The sequence below is a fragment of the Schistocerca gregaria genome, chromosome 2 (genome assembly GCF_023897955.1).
Source record: "Schistocerca gregaria isolate iqSchGreg1 chromosome 2, iqSchGreg1.2, whole genome shotgun sequence".
In the NCBI taxonomy this organism is placed as follows: domain Eukaryota; kingdom Metazoa; phylum Arthropoda; class Insecta; order Orthoptera; family Acrididae; genus Schistocerca; species Schistocerca gregaria.
The window spans coordinates 805,028,524-805,045,247 of NC_064921.1; the positions used below are offsets into that span (position 1 = coordinate 805,028,524).

The 16,724-nt window shown below is 43.1% G+C and overlaps 1 protein-coding gene across 1 annotated transcript in view; it reads right to left on the bottom strand.

The window, feature by feature from the left end:
• LOC126335089 (signal peptidase complex subunit 2) overlaps positions 1-16,724 on the bottom strand; it is a 37,719-nt gene that overhangs the window by 10,896 nt on the left and 10,099 nt on the right. The window contains exons 2-3 of the mRNA XM_049997987.1: positions 16,331-16,408; positions 10,772-10,905 (exon numbers count right to left, since the gene is read on the bottom strand). Of these exons, the coding sequence (XP_049853944.1) occupies positions 10,772-10,905; positions 16,331-16,408 (212 nt within the window). The remainder of the gene's footprint in view (positions 1-10,771; positions 10,906-16,330; positions 16,409-16,724) is intronic.

Consider the following 16,724-nt stretch of genomic DNA (forward strand, 5'->3'; position numbering starts at 1 on the left):
ACCCTTCTTCTTCTACTGTATTTCTTTCCCCAATCCTGTCAATTGCTCCTTTATGCTCTCCCTGAAACTCTGTACAACCTCTGGTTTAATCAGTTTATCCAGGTCCCATCTCCTTAAATTCCCACCTTTTTGCAGTTTCTTCAGTTTTAGTCTACAGTTCATAACCAATAGATTGTGGCCAGAGTCCACATCTGCCCCTGGAAATGTCTTACAATTAAAAACCTGGTTCCTAAATCTCTGTCTTACCATTATATAATCTATCTGATACCTTTTAGTATCTCCAGGGTTCTTCCATGTATACAACCTTCTTTTATGATTCTTGAACCAAGTGTTAGCTATGATTAAGTTGTGCTCTGTGCAAAATTCTACCAGGCGGACTCCTCTTTCATTTCTTAACCCCAATCCATATTCACCTACTACGTTTCCTTCTCTCCCTTTTCCTACACTCGAATTCCAGTCACCCATGACTATTAAATTTTCGTCTCCCTTCACTATCCGAATAATTTCTTTCATTTCATCATATATTTCTGCAATTTCTTCGTCATCTGCAGAGCTAGTTGGCATATAAACTTGTACTACTGTAGTAGGTGTGGGTTTCGTATCTATATTGGCCACAATAATGCATTCAATATGCTGTTTGCAGTAGCTTACCCGCATTTCTATTTTCTTATTCATTATTAAACCTACTCCTGCATTAGCCCTATTTGATTTTGTGTTTATAACCCTGTTGTCACCTGACCAGAAGGCTTGTTCCTCCTGCCACCGAACTTCACTAATTTCCACTATATCTAACTTTAACCTATCCATTTCCCTTTTTAAATTTTCTAACCTACCTGCCCGATTAAGGGATCTGACATTCCACGCTCCAATCCGTAGAACGCCAGTTTTCTTTCTCTTGATAATGGCATCCTCTTGAGTAGTCCCCACCCGGAGATCTGAATGGGGGACTATTTTACATCCGGAATATTTTACCCAAGACGATGCCATCATCATTTAATCATGCAGTAAAGCTGCACATGCCTTCGGGAAAAATTACGGCTGTAGTTTCCCCTTGCTTTCAGCCGTTTGCAGTACCAGCACAGCAAGGCTGTTTTGGTTATTGTTACAAGGCCAGATCAGTCAATCATGCAGACTGTTGCCCTTGCAACTACTGAAAAGGCAGCTGTCCCTCTTCAGGAACCACACGTTTGTCTGGCCTCTCAACAGATACCCCTCCATTGTGGTTGTACCTACGGTATGGCTATCTATATCGCTGAGGCACGCAAGCCTCCCCACCAACGACAAGGTCCATGGTTCATGGGGGGTGGTCTAGGGATGTAATGCTCCAAAATGATGCCTTTTCATCCCAAAAGAGTCAGCATAACCTTCGCTGCTGATGGTTCTGTTAGAAACTTCTTTAGTTTTGGTGATGAGGAATGGCGCCATTTCATGCTCACCCTCTGTTTCCGGTTGGTGGAAGTGAACCCAGGTTTCATCCCCAGTAATGATTCTTGCAAGGAAGCCATCACCTTCTCGTTCAAAGTGCTGAAGAAGTTCTTCACAAACATCAACTAGTCATTCTCCCATTTCAGGAGTCAGCTGCCGTGGCACCCATCTTGCAGACACTTTGTGAAACTGGAGCACATCATGCACAATGTGGTGCGCTGACCCACGACGAATCTGTAAACATGCTGCAATGTCATTCAGTGTCACTTGGCGATTTTCCTTCACTACAGCTTCAACTGCTGCAATGTTCTGTGGAGTCACAACTCCTTGTGCCTGACCTGGATGAGGAGCATCTTCCACTGAACTCACACCAATTGCGAACTTCCTACTCCATTTGTATACTTGCTGCTGTGAAAACATGCATCACCTTACTGAACCTTCATTCGTCGATTAATTTCAATAGGTTTCACACCTTCACTACGCACAAACTGAATAACAGAACACTGCTCTTCCCTGGTGCAAATCACAAGAGGGGTGGCCATCTTTATACTGATACTGTGACGGTATGTGTCAATCTGCACTATGCTGCCACCTACAGGAAATTCTGCACGCTGTTTGTAGCAAGCTAACCAACTTACTGGATAACAATGCGAAATTTCGATTTGTTATTACAAATTTAAGCTTTTCATTTGACTCACCCTCATATACGACTGAATTATTTTGGGGCTTTAAGGAGAAGGGCAAATTTTCCCCAAGAAAATATGCATTGTAATGACCTTGCCAGCATGAAATTTTCACTCTGCAGCTGAGTGTGCACTGATATGAAACTCTCTGGCAGGTTAAAACAGTGTGATTCACCGAGATTTGAACTCGGGACCTTTGCCTTTTGTAGGCAAGTGCTCTACCATCTGAGCTACCCAAGCACGACTCACGATCCATCCTCACAGTTTTAATTCTGCCAGTACCTCGCCTCCGACCTTCTAAACTTCACAGAAGCTCTTCTGCATACTTTACTGAACTAGTACTCCTGGAAGAACGGATATTGCGGAGACATGACTTAACCACACCCTGGGGGATGTTTCCAGAATGAAATTTTCACTCTGCAGCAGTGTGTGAATGTGCACTGATATGAAACTTCCTGGGAGATTCAAACTGTGTGCCGGACCGAGACTCAAACTCAGGGCATTTGCCTTTCGCGGGCAAGTGCTCTACCAGAGCCCGCGAAAGGCAAAGGTTCTGAGTTTGAGTCTCAGTCTGGCACACAGTTGTAATGACCTTATTTGCTGAAAGACAGCTCATTTTGCATGCAACAGATTTGATATGAGAGATATTACAAACAATCTTGAACAACATTAACAAAAATGAAATTCTGGGTGAAAATAAATTTGGTGGCCTGCAAATAAATACAGGAAGAGAAACATTTTCAGCCTTTTGAGTGCATGAAAATGGATACTCCTGGCAACAGCAAACCACAAACTTTTAAGAGGAAAACAAGCAACTAAACAGAGCTGACTTCTGTTAAAATATTGAAATCTGTTTGAGAGAGATGTTGAACATTTGCTTTTACACTGGGGCATACATATGGAAAAATACTGTAATTCCTATATTGTCAATCAAATTTTTAGAATAATGTAAAAAGAAAAATAATTAGCTATGTTTCTCCCTGTCTGAATAGGTATTCAACAGTGGCAACTGCACCTTCTCAATTGAAAAGCAGACCAGTTAACGTGCAAATTTGATGATTATGGCTGACCAAGTCCTGCAAGTGATAAATGATTTTACGTCAGTTACAGTATAGAATATAATATCAATGTATACCTGCAGGAAAATCTAGAGGTGTATTTCTGACAGAACACAGACAACAGCCTTGGAAAGTGATAAATATTATAATATACATTAGGTATGGTGTATGTGAGTGTTTCCACATTCAGGATTGTGTTTCCTACCTTACAATAATAGTAGTTTTCAATCTTTTGTAGATAATTTGAACAAAGCTATGTCGGCATTGCTCAGAGACTAACACACACCAAATGTGTGTTGTTAAAGTAAGCTTCCAACCAAAATGCCTTCTTCTGAATTAGGTAACATACAAACACACATTCATGCAAACACAACTCACACTTACATGACCATTGTCTCTGGCTGCCGAAGTCAGGCTGCAAGCAACAGCAGATGATGGGAGAAGGGATCTGGGAGGTGGGGGTAAGGAGGAGGCCGGGGCGGTGAAGGGAAGAGATAGTAGGGTAAGTGTCGGGGGTGGTAAAGTGCTGCTTGTGGGAACACACAGAGACAAGGTGGGGAGAGGATAGTGCAGTTAGGTGCAGTCGGAAGGTTAGATGGAGGGCAGATGGGGAGGGGGGAAGGGGGGGGGGAGGAGAGGGTGGAGTGGAAAAGGAGAGAACTAAAAAGAGAGTGGGTGTACAAGGTAATAGACAGCTGTGTAGCACAGGGGTGGGAACAAGAAAGGGGAGAGGTGAATGAAGGACAGCGAGTAACGGAGGTTGAGGCCAGGAGAGTTACGGGAATGTTGGATATAATGCAGGCAGAGTTCTCACCTGAGCAATTCAGAAAGGCTGGTGGTGTAGGAAGGATCCTGACGGCACAGGGCTGTGAAACAGTCACTGAAATGGAGAACATTGTGTTGGGTAGCATGCTCAGCAACTGGATGGTTCAGCTGTTTCTTGGCCACAGTTTGGCAATGGCCATTCGTGTGGACAGACAGCTTGTTGGTTGTCATGTTCACGTAGAACACAGCACAGTGGTTGCAACTTAGCTTGCAGATCAAATGACTGGTTTCACATGTAGCACTGTCTTTGATGAGATAGGTGATGCCTCTGACCAAATTGGAGTAGGTGATGCTAAGAATATGAATGGGACAGATCTTGCATCTAGGTCTGTTATAGGAATATAGCCATTAGACAAGGGGTTGCGAGCAGGGTTGAGTACGGATGGACAAAGATGATGTGTGGATTCAGTCGTTGGCGAAATATCGCTGTGGGAGGAGTGGGAAGGATAGTGGTTAAGACATACATAATTTCAGGGCACAGCAAGACATAATCGAAACCCTGCAAAGAATATGATTCAGTTGCTCCAATCCTCAGTAGTGGGTCATGAGGGGAATGGTCCCGCTGTGGCCGGATGGTGGGACTGGAGGGTGACTGGAGAGATAAACCACAGGAGACCTGTTTCTGTACAAGGCTGGAGGGTAATTAAAGTCTGTGAAGGGCTCAGTGAGACCCTTGTTATATTTTGAGAGCGACTCTCATCACTACAGATGCGACGGCCACGGATGGCTAGGATTTATGAAAGGAACTTCTTGGTATGAAATGGGTGGCAGCTGTCTAAGTGAAGGGTTGCTGGTGGTTAGTAGGTTTGATATGGACCACAATTAACCTCCCAACCTTGTACAGAAACAGATCTCCCATGCCTCACCTCTCCAGTCACCCACAGCTATAGGCATTGTCTCGTATTTACCTAAGAGCTATTAATCACTACACATGGTGGAAATTTAACTCAAATATTTCTGTGCTTCATTGAGACCTTCCAACAACAACACTTTCTTGTAGATAAAGAGTATCATCAGTGAACAATGTGATAATGTTGCAGATACTATCTGGTAAATCTCTTACGTAAAGTGAGAATACTAGAGTTCCTAGTACTCTTCTTTGGAGTACACCCGATGTTACTTTCAGTTTTGTTAAACATTTGTGATCCACTGTAATGTATGGGCTCTGTTAGCATCTGTAAGACACTTTGAGTGATTGTACCTTAGTTAGTAGTCGAGATGGGGAACAGTGCTGAAAGCTTTTCAGAAATCTTCAAAGATGAAACCTGCCTATTCACTTGCACTTGTTAACTGCAAGATGTTGTGTATGAATAAAGAAAGCTCTGTTTCACATGACCAGTTTTTCCTGCATCTATTTAGATTCTTTGGTGTATCATCTTTTCCTTATGGAATGTTGTAGTACTTGAGTTTAGAATGTGCACTTGGATCCTTCAAGATGGACACTAGTGATGTTGATCTGTAAATATGTGCATCCAGTCTTTTACCTTTTTGTAAAGAGGAGTCACCTGCACTCTTCTACAGTCACGTTGTGGCATAGCCAAATAAACCACCCATACAGAATCAGACATAAGTTAGCTGGGTACAGGCAATGACTCACAGCTTTAGTGTGAGTTGCCAGCACTTTACAGGCAATGAAATATTACACATGTTTACTATAAATTAAAACTGACACGTGCCATGCATCAAAAGGAGTAAAACTTGGTGCAACAGTTTTTATGTTAGCAGCTAGCAACTGTGTTAATTTCATTTTTTTGACTGCTTGAGTAAATTAGCCAATAAATGTGATATTTTTGTGATGTATAAATATTTGCAACTGTAAGTAACTGAGTGTATCATAGAGTGGGAGCATGGGCATGAACTGTGTTGCTGGTATAGCTAAGAAATAAACCAACTAACCAAATTATGTTTCTGTGCTTGAGGAAATGAGCTGAAATAGCAAACAAAATACAAACACTCACATATCGCCATGAAAATTAAACATTTGTAAATGAATACAGAACACAGAAAATGATATTCTGTAAGAACTTGAAACTAGTTAAGCACTAGTATAGTGCTAGTCGAGATCTGTCTCAATCCACAAGGAAGTTCTCACACTGTCACTTTCATGGAAAGTCACAAAAAATAGAGAGAAAAATACAGAGATAAAATAGAGAGATCAAATTAACCACTGATGTCAAACAAGAATGCCTCTGGCAGCTTGGGTGTGAACTCTTTGACAGCTGACAATCGGAGGTACATCAGACCCCACGGAGAAGCAGTGTGTCATCCAAAAATATTGCAGGAAAGTGTGTTCGACATCCGGTGAGTGGTGTTCTTTTGGGCAGTGGTTCTACCTCAGATGGTTGTACTGCTGGCTGAAGCTGAGCCGATTTCTTTCGGCACAAGTGCAGGTAGCACTTTTAAAAATATGTATACAGATTTAGTTCTGATGATTGACATAGCAGCTTTACCATTTCACAGTATACACAGAGTATGTGCTTCTCTTTTGACTATTTCATATAGGCCTTTGTATGGTGGTTGTAGTGATGGTCTGACACTGTTTGCAGGTAATATCACGTGTTAGGGATCAACTTATGCAGACTCAACTACAGATGCTTGATAAGGACAAGTGTGTGCAATATGTTCACTCAGCTGACAAATGAAGTCTGATTGGTTGTGATCAGATAGCTGATTGGAACTAGCATCAATGACTTTGGCAGACAGGCTGGAAGTATAACGGGAAGACATATGGACCATCAGCTTGACCCTCTCGGGTAATGTGTCACCCTCAAAGGCCAAAATGAAGTCACCGGTGACAACCTGATTATCCCTTGGACCCGGACGAAATGGACACCTCATTGCTCTAAATTTGCACACAGCTCATCGTCAGACAGCAAAAGAAGGTCCCTGTGAAATATGATATGCTGGACCATATTTAATCTCTTATGGGGAGTGATGGAAAACAAACATCCCCCAGCTTGTCACAGACAAGTAATGCCAGTGAATTGCCAAGGATGCTATTTTGATCAAGACCGACCCTGACCACATTTTGGGCAAGCCCTCCACCTCCCCAGACTTCTCCTCTATATGATCCCCAAAAAACTGAGGTGCATTGACAAGAAAGATTCCCCATCAATTCTTCTACATATGAGGTACCGGGGTGAATAAGCTGCGCTGCCATCCTTAGCATGGCATTCTTCCCATGGTGTTGCCGGTGGTGGTAGTGGGGGGGGCGGGGGGGGGGGGGTGACGATTTACGGTTGTATTTCTTAGCATTGAAGTTAGACCTTGACCGCTTAGAGGCTGCTGGTGTTTGACCACCAGTAAGAGATGACGTACTACTCTTCATGGCATGTCATCTGCCCTGATGCCACCTACTCTGACCAGGAGCCCTCCCCATGGGTGCCACCCAGTTGCAGCAAAGGCCACCTGGCAGGATGGCCATTGCCGGGAGTCCTGATGCCCCAGGGTGACTGGAATCTACTCCTTGGCATACATGGGGAGTTAACAGCACAGGAATCAGCAGGGCGATCCCTGTGTAGTCAGGGGGCTACAACCAACAGGGTACATGGCGGCTCCACCACAACGGACTGGCTACTGTGCTGGATATCAGGCGCACACCGTCGACCGTGCAGAAAGTGATATTGCACACAGGATGGAGGAAAATGCTCCCAACAGCTGGAGAATGAGGAGAAGTGCAGATCGACATCAATGAAGGATGCGAGAGGTCTAAGCGCACAATGGACACTATGCACCATCATGGTGCCCTTCCGCAATTGCCTTGATCTTTGGGAAAATGGAAGTCTAAGCCTACAGGGGACCATCACATAAAGGCCGAAACGTGTGAGACTCCTTTTAGTCACCTCTTACGACAGACAGGAATACCTTGTGCCTATTCTAACCCCCGGACCCGAAGGGTGGCTGGCAACTATACAAATGAATCCAAGGGTAAATGTGCAAATCCGAAGAAATGTGTGTCTGGTCTTCCAATCACTACTGTAAAGATGCCAAGATACCACCTGGTAACTGAGTGTACCTGCCACTGGCATTTGGGAAGGTGCAAGGCGAGGTGCATACCATAGGGCATTGTTCTGCACCACTCATGAATGATGAGTTCATCATTGAACTACACAGTTTCTGAAATAATGTCCTCTGATACTGCTGGAGTTGCAAGGAGACAGCAGTTCATTATCTGTCTAGTTACGACCTTGTCTCGAAGGCTGTCACAATCGGCACATGTCACTGGCAATGACAAAGCACTTTTGTATGGTGGGGACTACCATACTGACTGATGGTTGTATTACTGTGTCATAAACCCTGACAGCCAGACATGTGACAGTGTCTAATGGCATTTCCATTGGAGACACTATAATAGCTTTAACCTGGGCTGGGAGATGACCACTCCAAAGCATAATCTGCATTGACTTCACTGCAGAGGTGTCTCAGGTATTGTGACATCATCTGTGTTAGAATTTTATGCATGTGCCCTTCTTATGATGCAGATACTCAGTGAATCAATTCTGTATTGAGTTTGTCATAAGAGTCTAGTGCAGGAGAGCCTGTAATTAACCTTTACTGTAACAGTGGTCGAGCTGACTAACCACTAGAGCTAATTTGGTTGAATCTCTAGTTATTCCTGCATAATGGGAACTTTCTCCTACATGGGTCAACCAGAGTGCTGGATTATGAGGCCAGAATGGTGGCAATTTTATGACAAGTGGTGACAATGACAGACCTGTTCTGCCTGCTGAGTATTTGTTCACTCTTGAGGTTTTGTACTGCCACTTCTGGCTTCCATAGGTTGATCACATCCCAGTTGCCAATACTGGTATGGCTAAGGCAATAAGCATCCAAACAAATTAAATTTGTGTGTTTGTACTAATGAGACGAAATATAAATACTTCTGTGCCATAAATATAAAACATTAACAAATATTGAACAAAGAAGAAGATAATCCATAAGTTAACTGAGAGAATAGTGCTATTTGATAGCTATCTATTCTCAAGAAGTTCCCACACCGTCAATTTCATGAAATACAATAGTCTACAATCTTAACCGCTATGGTGTGTATGAGTCGCACACGTCAGGGAAATTAATAATTTGCCAGATGCCTGGGAAAACATGAAACAAATCTCAGTAATTCAGTCACTTAAAGAAAGGATTAATTTGAGTTGAATTGGTTTTCTGCAAAAATATTATTCAAACAATGGAAAGTCCAGGCTGGACTAAGAATAATAATAATGGATAGGATAAACTGCTACTCATCACATACAGAAGGTGTTGAGTTGTACACAGTAAAAATGAAAAGAAGACTAAAAAAAGTTATGCTTTTCAGACAAAGTCCTTCCTCAGAAGCATACAATCACAAAACAATCACACACACTGTCCCTGGTCAGTAGGGGCTGACTTCGACTGTGTCTGATGTGAGCAGCAATCTGCTGTCTGCTGGGTTGGGTGAACAGGGTAAGGAGGCAGCATGGAGTGGGAAGTGGGGAGTGGGGAGTGGGAGGGGGAAGGATGCAGGGTAGGGTCACTGGCACTCCTGCCAGAGAAAACACAGGGCCACCTGTGAAAGCAGCTATGTGATCTATAAAATTAGCTGCAGCCACTGAGTCACATTATACGTGGGCATGATTACTAACAAGTTGTCTGTCTGCATGAATGGCATCTGTGAACTGTGGTCTTGGGACAGCTGTAGTACCCAGTTGTTGAACATGTCGCTCAGCATGATGTTCTTTACCTTAATGAGTGCTTCACAGGTTGTGCCATCTCCAACTTTTCAAAATGGTGCAGGTGGGATCTTTCCCTACAACATATACATCATTCCCCCCCCACCCAGCCTCAATCTTTGTTAGCCCCTGTCCTCCACCTGGTATCCCTCACCACATGCCATGCACTCCAGCAGTTTGCTGCTCACATAAGACAGAGTTGCAGTCAAATGGTAAGGGTGAATACCTTAAATCGGCTACTAAGAGTGAAAGTTACATTTCAAACATTTTACACAAACTTGTTGGCGCAAATCTGTGCTTAAAAGTGACAATATATCATAATTTTCATTCAGTGACTTTTTCTCAAATTGTATTTTGCCCAATCAGAAACTTGAACAAGTACCGCACCCTGTCAACATGTATAGTGAAGCTGATCGTTCTTACAGTGCTTTTTGCCAATAAACACTTTTTGGATAATCAGAGCAGAGATGTGCTGCAGAAGAAGACTGAACTGGCAATGGGAAGTTCTAGATTTGTTTAAAAAGAGGAACTTTCTAGAATTTTATGCTGCATGCCAACTCAAAAGAGGCCACATCACCAAGTAATTGAGCTGGTTGATGATGATAAATATATTCAACCCTCTGTTCTAATATACTGACATTATGTTATTTACCTGTTGTCAAAAATTAAAATTATAATTTGTTAATCATTTTGTTAGCATCTTACGTGTTTGAGAGTTCCATATGCAACTTCCATGTTCAATCTATAGTTCTAAGTAAATATTACTGTGGCTTGATGACTAAGTTTCAGGCTACAAATCTAAAGAACTCAGTCTACAGGTGGATCGTGGGTTTGTTCTGTGATTCATCACTTATCTCATCCCTGGCAATATTTGTTAATGTGTAACATATCAAGCTGCACAATGGTTTGGAGCCTAAGTTAAACTGTTAGGTCCTCAACAAGTGGTTGGGTAAGTCAGATCACTGTTTGGATGAAACAAAGGGCATACTGCAAGTAATACGACCATGCCTAGTAAGGCACTGCAGTGTTTGAACTGAGTTTCAGGTTGATGACAGTTTCACTTTTGTCTTACCTTGATTGTGGAAATGGGTAAATATAATCCCACAGTAATGCGAACATTGCAACACCAACTGCAATTCCACACATTATTAATCGACCATCCATCAAAGCAAAGTTTTCTGCATAATTGTACTTTGTTGTTAATACCTGTAAGAAAAAGGACAACACAATAAAAAAGTTTTAAATGGGTCTGCAAACCATACAGTATCATACATGACAAAACAAATAAGAAAAGATACTTATTTTGCATTAGAAGGAAGGAAGATTAGTTTAATGCCCTGTCGAAGTGGTAATTAGAGACAGAGTACAAGCTCAGGTTACAAAAGGATGGGACAAGAAAATTGGCCACCCCCTTTTCAAAGGGAGCATCCGGGCATTTGCCTGGAGCGCTTTAGGGAAATCATATAAAACCCAAATCTGAAAGAGCGGACAGGAATTTGAACAGTCATCCTCCCAAATGTGAATCCGATGTGCGAAACACTGTGCCACATCTCCTGGTTTATTTTGCATTAGATGTTCTTCAGTTTTATTTGACATTTGGCAAGAATACAACTACACAAAAAAAGTTCATTTGTACATGTTCAGGTTTCATGAAGAAAAATTCAAGTGATCTACAGAAACCAACAAAAACAATATTTTTTTTTTAAAAAAAAGATATATAATTGGATAGATAAAAAATCTACTCACCAAGTAGGGGCAGGGGAAAACACACAAAGGCTAAAGAAATGTACAAACTTTCAGAGCCAGTGGCTCCTCCTCCTCCTGGCAGAAGGGTTGGAGGGGAAGAAGAGAGATGAAGGAAAAGGACCGGCGAGGTTTAGGAAATAGAGGGAGTTCAGAAAATTCGCCCAGAAGCCTGGGTCAGGGAAGACTTACTCCTTTTGCCAGAGGGGGCGACTGGCTCTGAAAGCTTGTACATTTCTTTACCCTTTATATTTGTTTTCTTCTGCCACTGCTTGGTTTAATTTTGTTTTGTTTTAGAGCCCAAAAACAACAAGGGTCATATGTTCCTATGACAGAACTGCAGAATATGAAGACAAAGAGATGAATTAAAAATGACTAAACGTTAAGCCCAATTGGTGGAAGACAAGACAACTAAAAACAGGGACACAGAGAAAAGTCTATAAATTATGCCATAGAATAATGGAGGTCCTGACCTGAAGATTAAATGTCGTTCACCATACTGTTATGGTGGATAAAAAATAAAATTCAGTCAACAGCCCACTCTAGTGACAAACAACAAAAAGAATGCAAGTGGTTAAAAAAAGGGCATTCCGTCAGGAAATGGTGGACCCATCAAACATTGTTGACAATGAGCACAAAGTGGTGCGGGTTGATGATGATGTTTGGTTTGTGGGGCACTCAACTGCAGTCATCAGTGCCCATACAAAGTCACAATCTAGCCACCATCACAAATGATGATGGAGATGATGAGGACATCACAAACACCCAGTCACCTGGCAGAGAAATCCCCAACCAAGCTGGGAATCGAACCCGGAAGGGACAGGCTTAATTCCCTGGAGCTTGTTCCGATGAAGCAAGGACCAGTGGTGATGCCAAAGTGACACCAACTGCTGAGATACAGCAACAAAGAGATCATCAGAGGGAATGTAAGAACTAGTGGGTTGAGGTATGAGGACTGCAGCCTTGGTAGCAGCATCAGTAACCTCGTTTCCTGTTAGACCAACGTGACCAGGAACCCACATAAATATCACAGTGGCTCCATCAAGAGAGAGCAAGTGACCCAATGCACTAAGGGATGGACAGTGTACAGCACACTCAGGCTCTGAAGGGCACAGAGAGTCAGAGTAGACGATGCAATTGAAAATCCTGGAGCAGTATCCATGGGAAGCAAATGACCATCAAGGTGAACACACACAACTGCACAAAGTCAAGGTGGTGAAGGCGTCACACCCATCAGGAAAGTGGCTGGTAGTGTGAAGTTAAGCTGCTGGTGCAAGAGCTGAAAGCAAACTTCAGGAGAAGGTAACAGAGAAGAGGGGCACACCCCATACTGGCGATCAAAAGAATCATCAAAGGAGGACGCATAGGATGGATGGCCAGGTATGGAAGACCACCATGCGTATCTGATGAGAAGAAAATCAAGGCAATATGACAGTGGTAGTTCGGCAGCTTCTGCATACAGACTCTCAACCAAGCCAATGTAAAAGCCCCCAGCGGCCATACGGATGGCACGATGGTGGATACTATTGAGACAGCGTAGGAGGGACAGATGTACAAGTTCATAAACAGAACACCCAGAATCTAGTTTTGGGTGGACAAGGAACCGATAAAAATGGAAGAGGGTGGCTTGATTTGCTCCCCAGAAAGTACCACTGAGGACATATAGGAACGAAAACCACTGTCAATGATCCATGAGTACAGGCAATCGAGACATTGCTGAAGACGGCACTCAAGGAGACAAGTCCGTGAAGAACTGCAATAGACCACAAAATCATCAACGACAAGGGAGCCAGAGATGCCTGGTGGGAGACAGGCCATTATTAGGTTAATGGCAATAGCAAATATGAGAACACTCAGGACAGAACCTTGGACAAAGGGGTGTGACAAGGCAGAACCCTCACATACCTTGAAAACTCGGTCTTTTAAAAGTTCCTGAAGGAAACACAGCATGTGGCCACAGAAGCTCTATATGTAGAGTGTACAGAGGATACCACTCATCCAGCAGGTATTGTAGGCTTTCTCCAAATCGAAAAAGAAGGCCACAGGCTGGTATTTCTGCAGAAAACCGTTCACGACATCAATGGACAAAGTGTCCCCAGAGAGCCAACGAAGGATGGCCAACATGAAGGAAGATGAAGTGGAATTGTTAAAAGAACTAGTAAAGGAAATCCAGCCAGCTTTTATGCTATCCAGAAGAATGTGACGATACTGTGCACGCAACTGTCTGTAACAAATACAGCTGACCATCGTAGGATAATGGTTAAAAATGCGGAGAGCATATTTCCGCTCATGAATTGTGTTCTGGCATGCCTCAGTCCATCAAGGGCCTGAGACACGGAATGGTGAGGAGGAAGTGCGAGGAATGGAACATTCTGCACTTGTAAGGATAATGTTAGTAAGCTATTCTACCTGGTCAGTGCAACTGGGGAAATGTTGTTCGTCAAAGGTAGCATGGGAGGAGTAAAGTCTGCACTTGGCCTTTGAAAGCTGCCATTTGGGTGTGCACGTAGGTGGGGTAGGAGTCAGAAAACGAATAGCTGACAGAAAATGGTTGACTGAGTATGTGACAGAGAGAACGGACTGCTCGAGATGATGGGAAAGGTGGGAAGTGCAGAAGGATATATCCAAATGGAATAGGTGTGCATGGAGTCTGAAAGGAACATGGTTGCTCATGTGTTAAGGCAGATGAGGTTAAGTTGATTGAGAAGGTCAGCCATTAGGACACCTCTCAGACAGGTTCTGGGAGAAACCCAAAGGGGATGGTGCACATTAAAGTCACTGAACAGCAGAAAGAGTGAGGGCACTGCCCAATTAGTTGGAGGAAGTATTCTCTGGTGACACTGAATGGTGGAGGGATGTAAATGGTATAAACGGAAAAGGTAAAGTGAAGAAGGAAATTGCAGATTGCAACAGCTTGAAGGCAGATAGTCTTGGAGATATGTTGACTATGTAAATTATCCAGAATCAGCAGCAAGTCTTCCCCGTGAGATGGAATGCTGTCCTCTAGGGGAAGGTCAAAGCGGACCAGGAAGAAATGCGAGAGCTCAAAGTGGTGGTGAGGATGCAATTTTCTTTACTGGAGGCAGAGAACAAGTGGACACTACAATTGTAAAAGTAACCTTATGTCCTCTTTGTTGGGTCAAAGGCTGCAAACATTCTATTGCAGGACACTCGTGATAAGGAAAGGGGAGGATGGAAAAAATGAAGGGGTGACGCCTCAGTGAACTACCAAGTGCCGGCCTTCGAAGACTCAGTGCTAAAGGACACAGGGTCTGGAGGATTCTGTTCCACGAGATCTACAGAGGCATCAGCATTCTCCTTCTGTTGGCCTGAAGAGTCCAGGGCAGAAAAATGGATGGCAGTGCATACTGGTGACACTGAGGTAGGCTGTGTGACTGTATCATACGGGGACACTGTCTAAGAGGATCTCTAAGTTGGCAAAGGAAAACTCAGAGAAGTTTGTTGGCTGGAGGGTCATAGGAAGTCTTCGTGGGAGTATTCCTTCTGTGACAATCTCAAGAGGGGGCAGCATGGTCGCCACTGCTGTTGATACAGCGTGAAGGAGGAGGTGGATTACCACCCTCGTGAGCATCCCTACCACAGGTTACACATCTGACTGACTGTCGACAAGACATTCGAGTGTAGTTATAACGATGACACTGGTAGCAGCGCATTGGGTTTGGATTGTATGATCGGACTGTGATAATTTCATAACTTGCTTTGATCTTTGACCGAAGCACCGCTCAACTGTTGTGCTTGAGAATCAGAAGTCATCTCCGAAACCAAAGTGCCATTGCATAAACAAAGGGCCAGCAATTGCATCAACACCTTTCTGAATAATGAATGGATTTACCATTGCAAAGGACTGACCACTTTCAGTATGTGAAAGCATGAGGAACCATGGTGCAGCTGAGAGGGTCTTTGAATCGGGAACTTCATTCTGTTTATGTTTGGTAGACGTTGACTGGGAAGATGGTGATTGGCTCATTGCGAGAAAATCCCCCTTGACTGCCAGCATATTTGATGGCACACTCATTCCAACTACTACCCCCCCCCCCCCCCCCCCCCCTCAGATGATCGTTCACCTAACTCCCGAACAGCTGACAGAGGGACCAATCAGCACTTTGGGAAGGCAGCAGATCAGGCAATCACCCCTCCCTGGGCCTGGTCCGTACTAGAGGGTTCGTGCAAATCCTATCTGCCGACCTGGGGCTGGGAATTGAGTGTTACCCAGTCACCTGTTAGACACCAGATGCATGGGCCGGCCTTCAGGAGTGCACAGGGAGAAAGAAGGAAAAAAGGAATCTCAAATGCCGAAGCAGAGGAAAGATAGGAGAAGGAGAATGAAGAAAGAAAAAAACAACCAAAAACAGTGGAGAGACTGTTCTGATGTCAGCTACTGAAAATGCAGAACACATTCCTAAAAGCATCGCAGAGGTGTTCCCCAAGGAAGGAGAAAAAGAATAACAAGAGGATAGACATGCAGAATAACGGAAGGGAAAAGATGCTGCTAAGGCTAGGGCCCTGTGGTAGCCAAGCTCGAACCCACCAAAGAGCAGTGAGCCCCCGGGGAGAGGACGGGCACCGCTCAGTGAGTAGATTTTTTTTATTTATCTGATTATATTACAGTTGATCTACAGATATTCAGCAGTATTATTTATATAGTATCCTCATTAGAGTAATCTGATAAAAAAATATTGTATTTTATGACGAATTGCCATGTTGGCCCTTACAATGTTCATTCACAATATAGGGTGATAAAGAATGCTCAATATTTCTCCAAAAACAGACTAATTCAGTACAATGCACAATATGAATTATGATGTAAAGAAAGAGACAAAGTTATATGAATTATGATGTAAAGAAAGAGACAAAGTTATTACTGTACCTCTTTCACTCCATCATCCAAGCAGTTTTTGACAGCAGAACCATCCCATTTATTGATTTTCACTGGTTTGTCTTGTGGCTGGAAAAACAAAAAGAAAATAAAACCTGTTGCTGAAATGCACATTCTAAAGACATCATAGTTTGGAGACAGTTTACTTGTTCCATGCTTGCTCTTTATTTCCTTTTGCACTTTTGCCCTTGAAATTATTTACACTTCACCCTGTAATTTCTCTTTCATTACTGTTATAATTATGATCTTCAGAAGTAAAAATTTCACACTAATTGTCACAAACTGGGTAAGTTGCTCATGCATTTATAATTTAAACCTACCTCAGCACACAGAGTACAAAGAGTAAATTTTGACAAACCTCAAATAAGGCTAAACATTTAGTGAA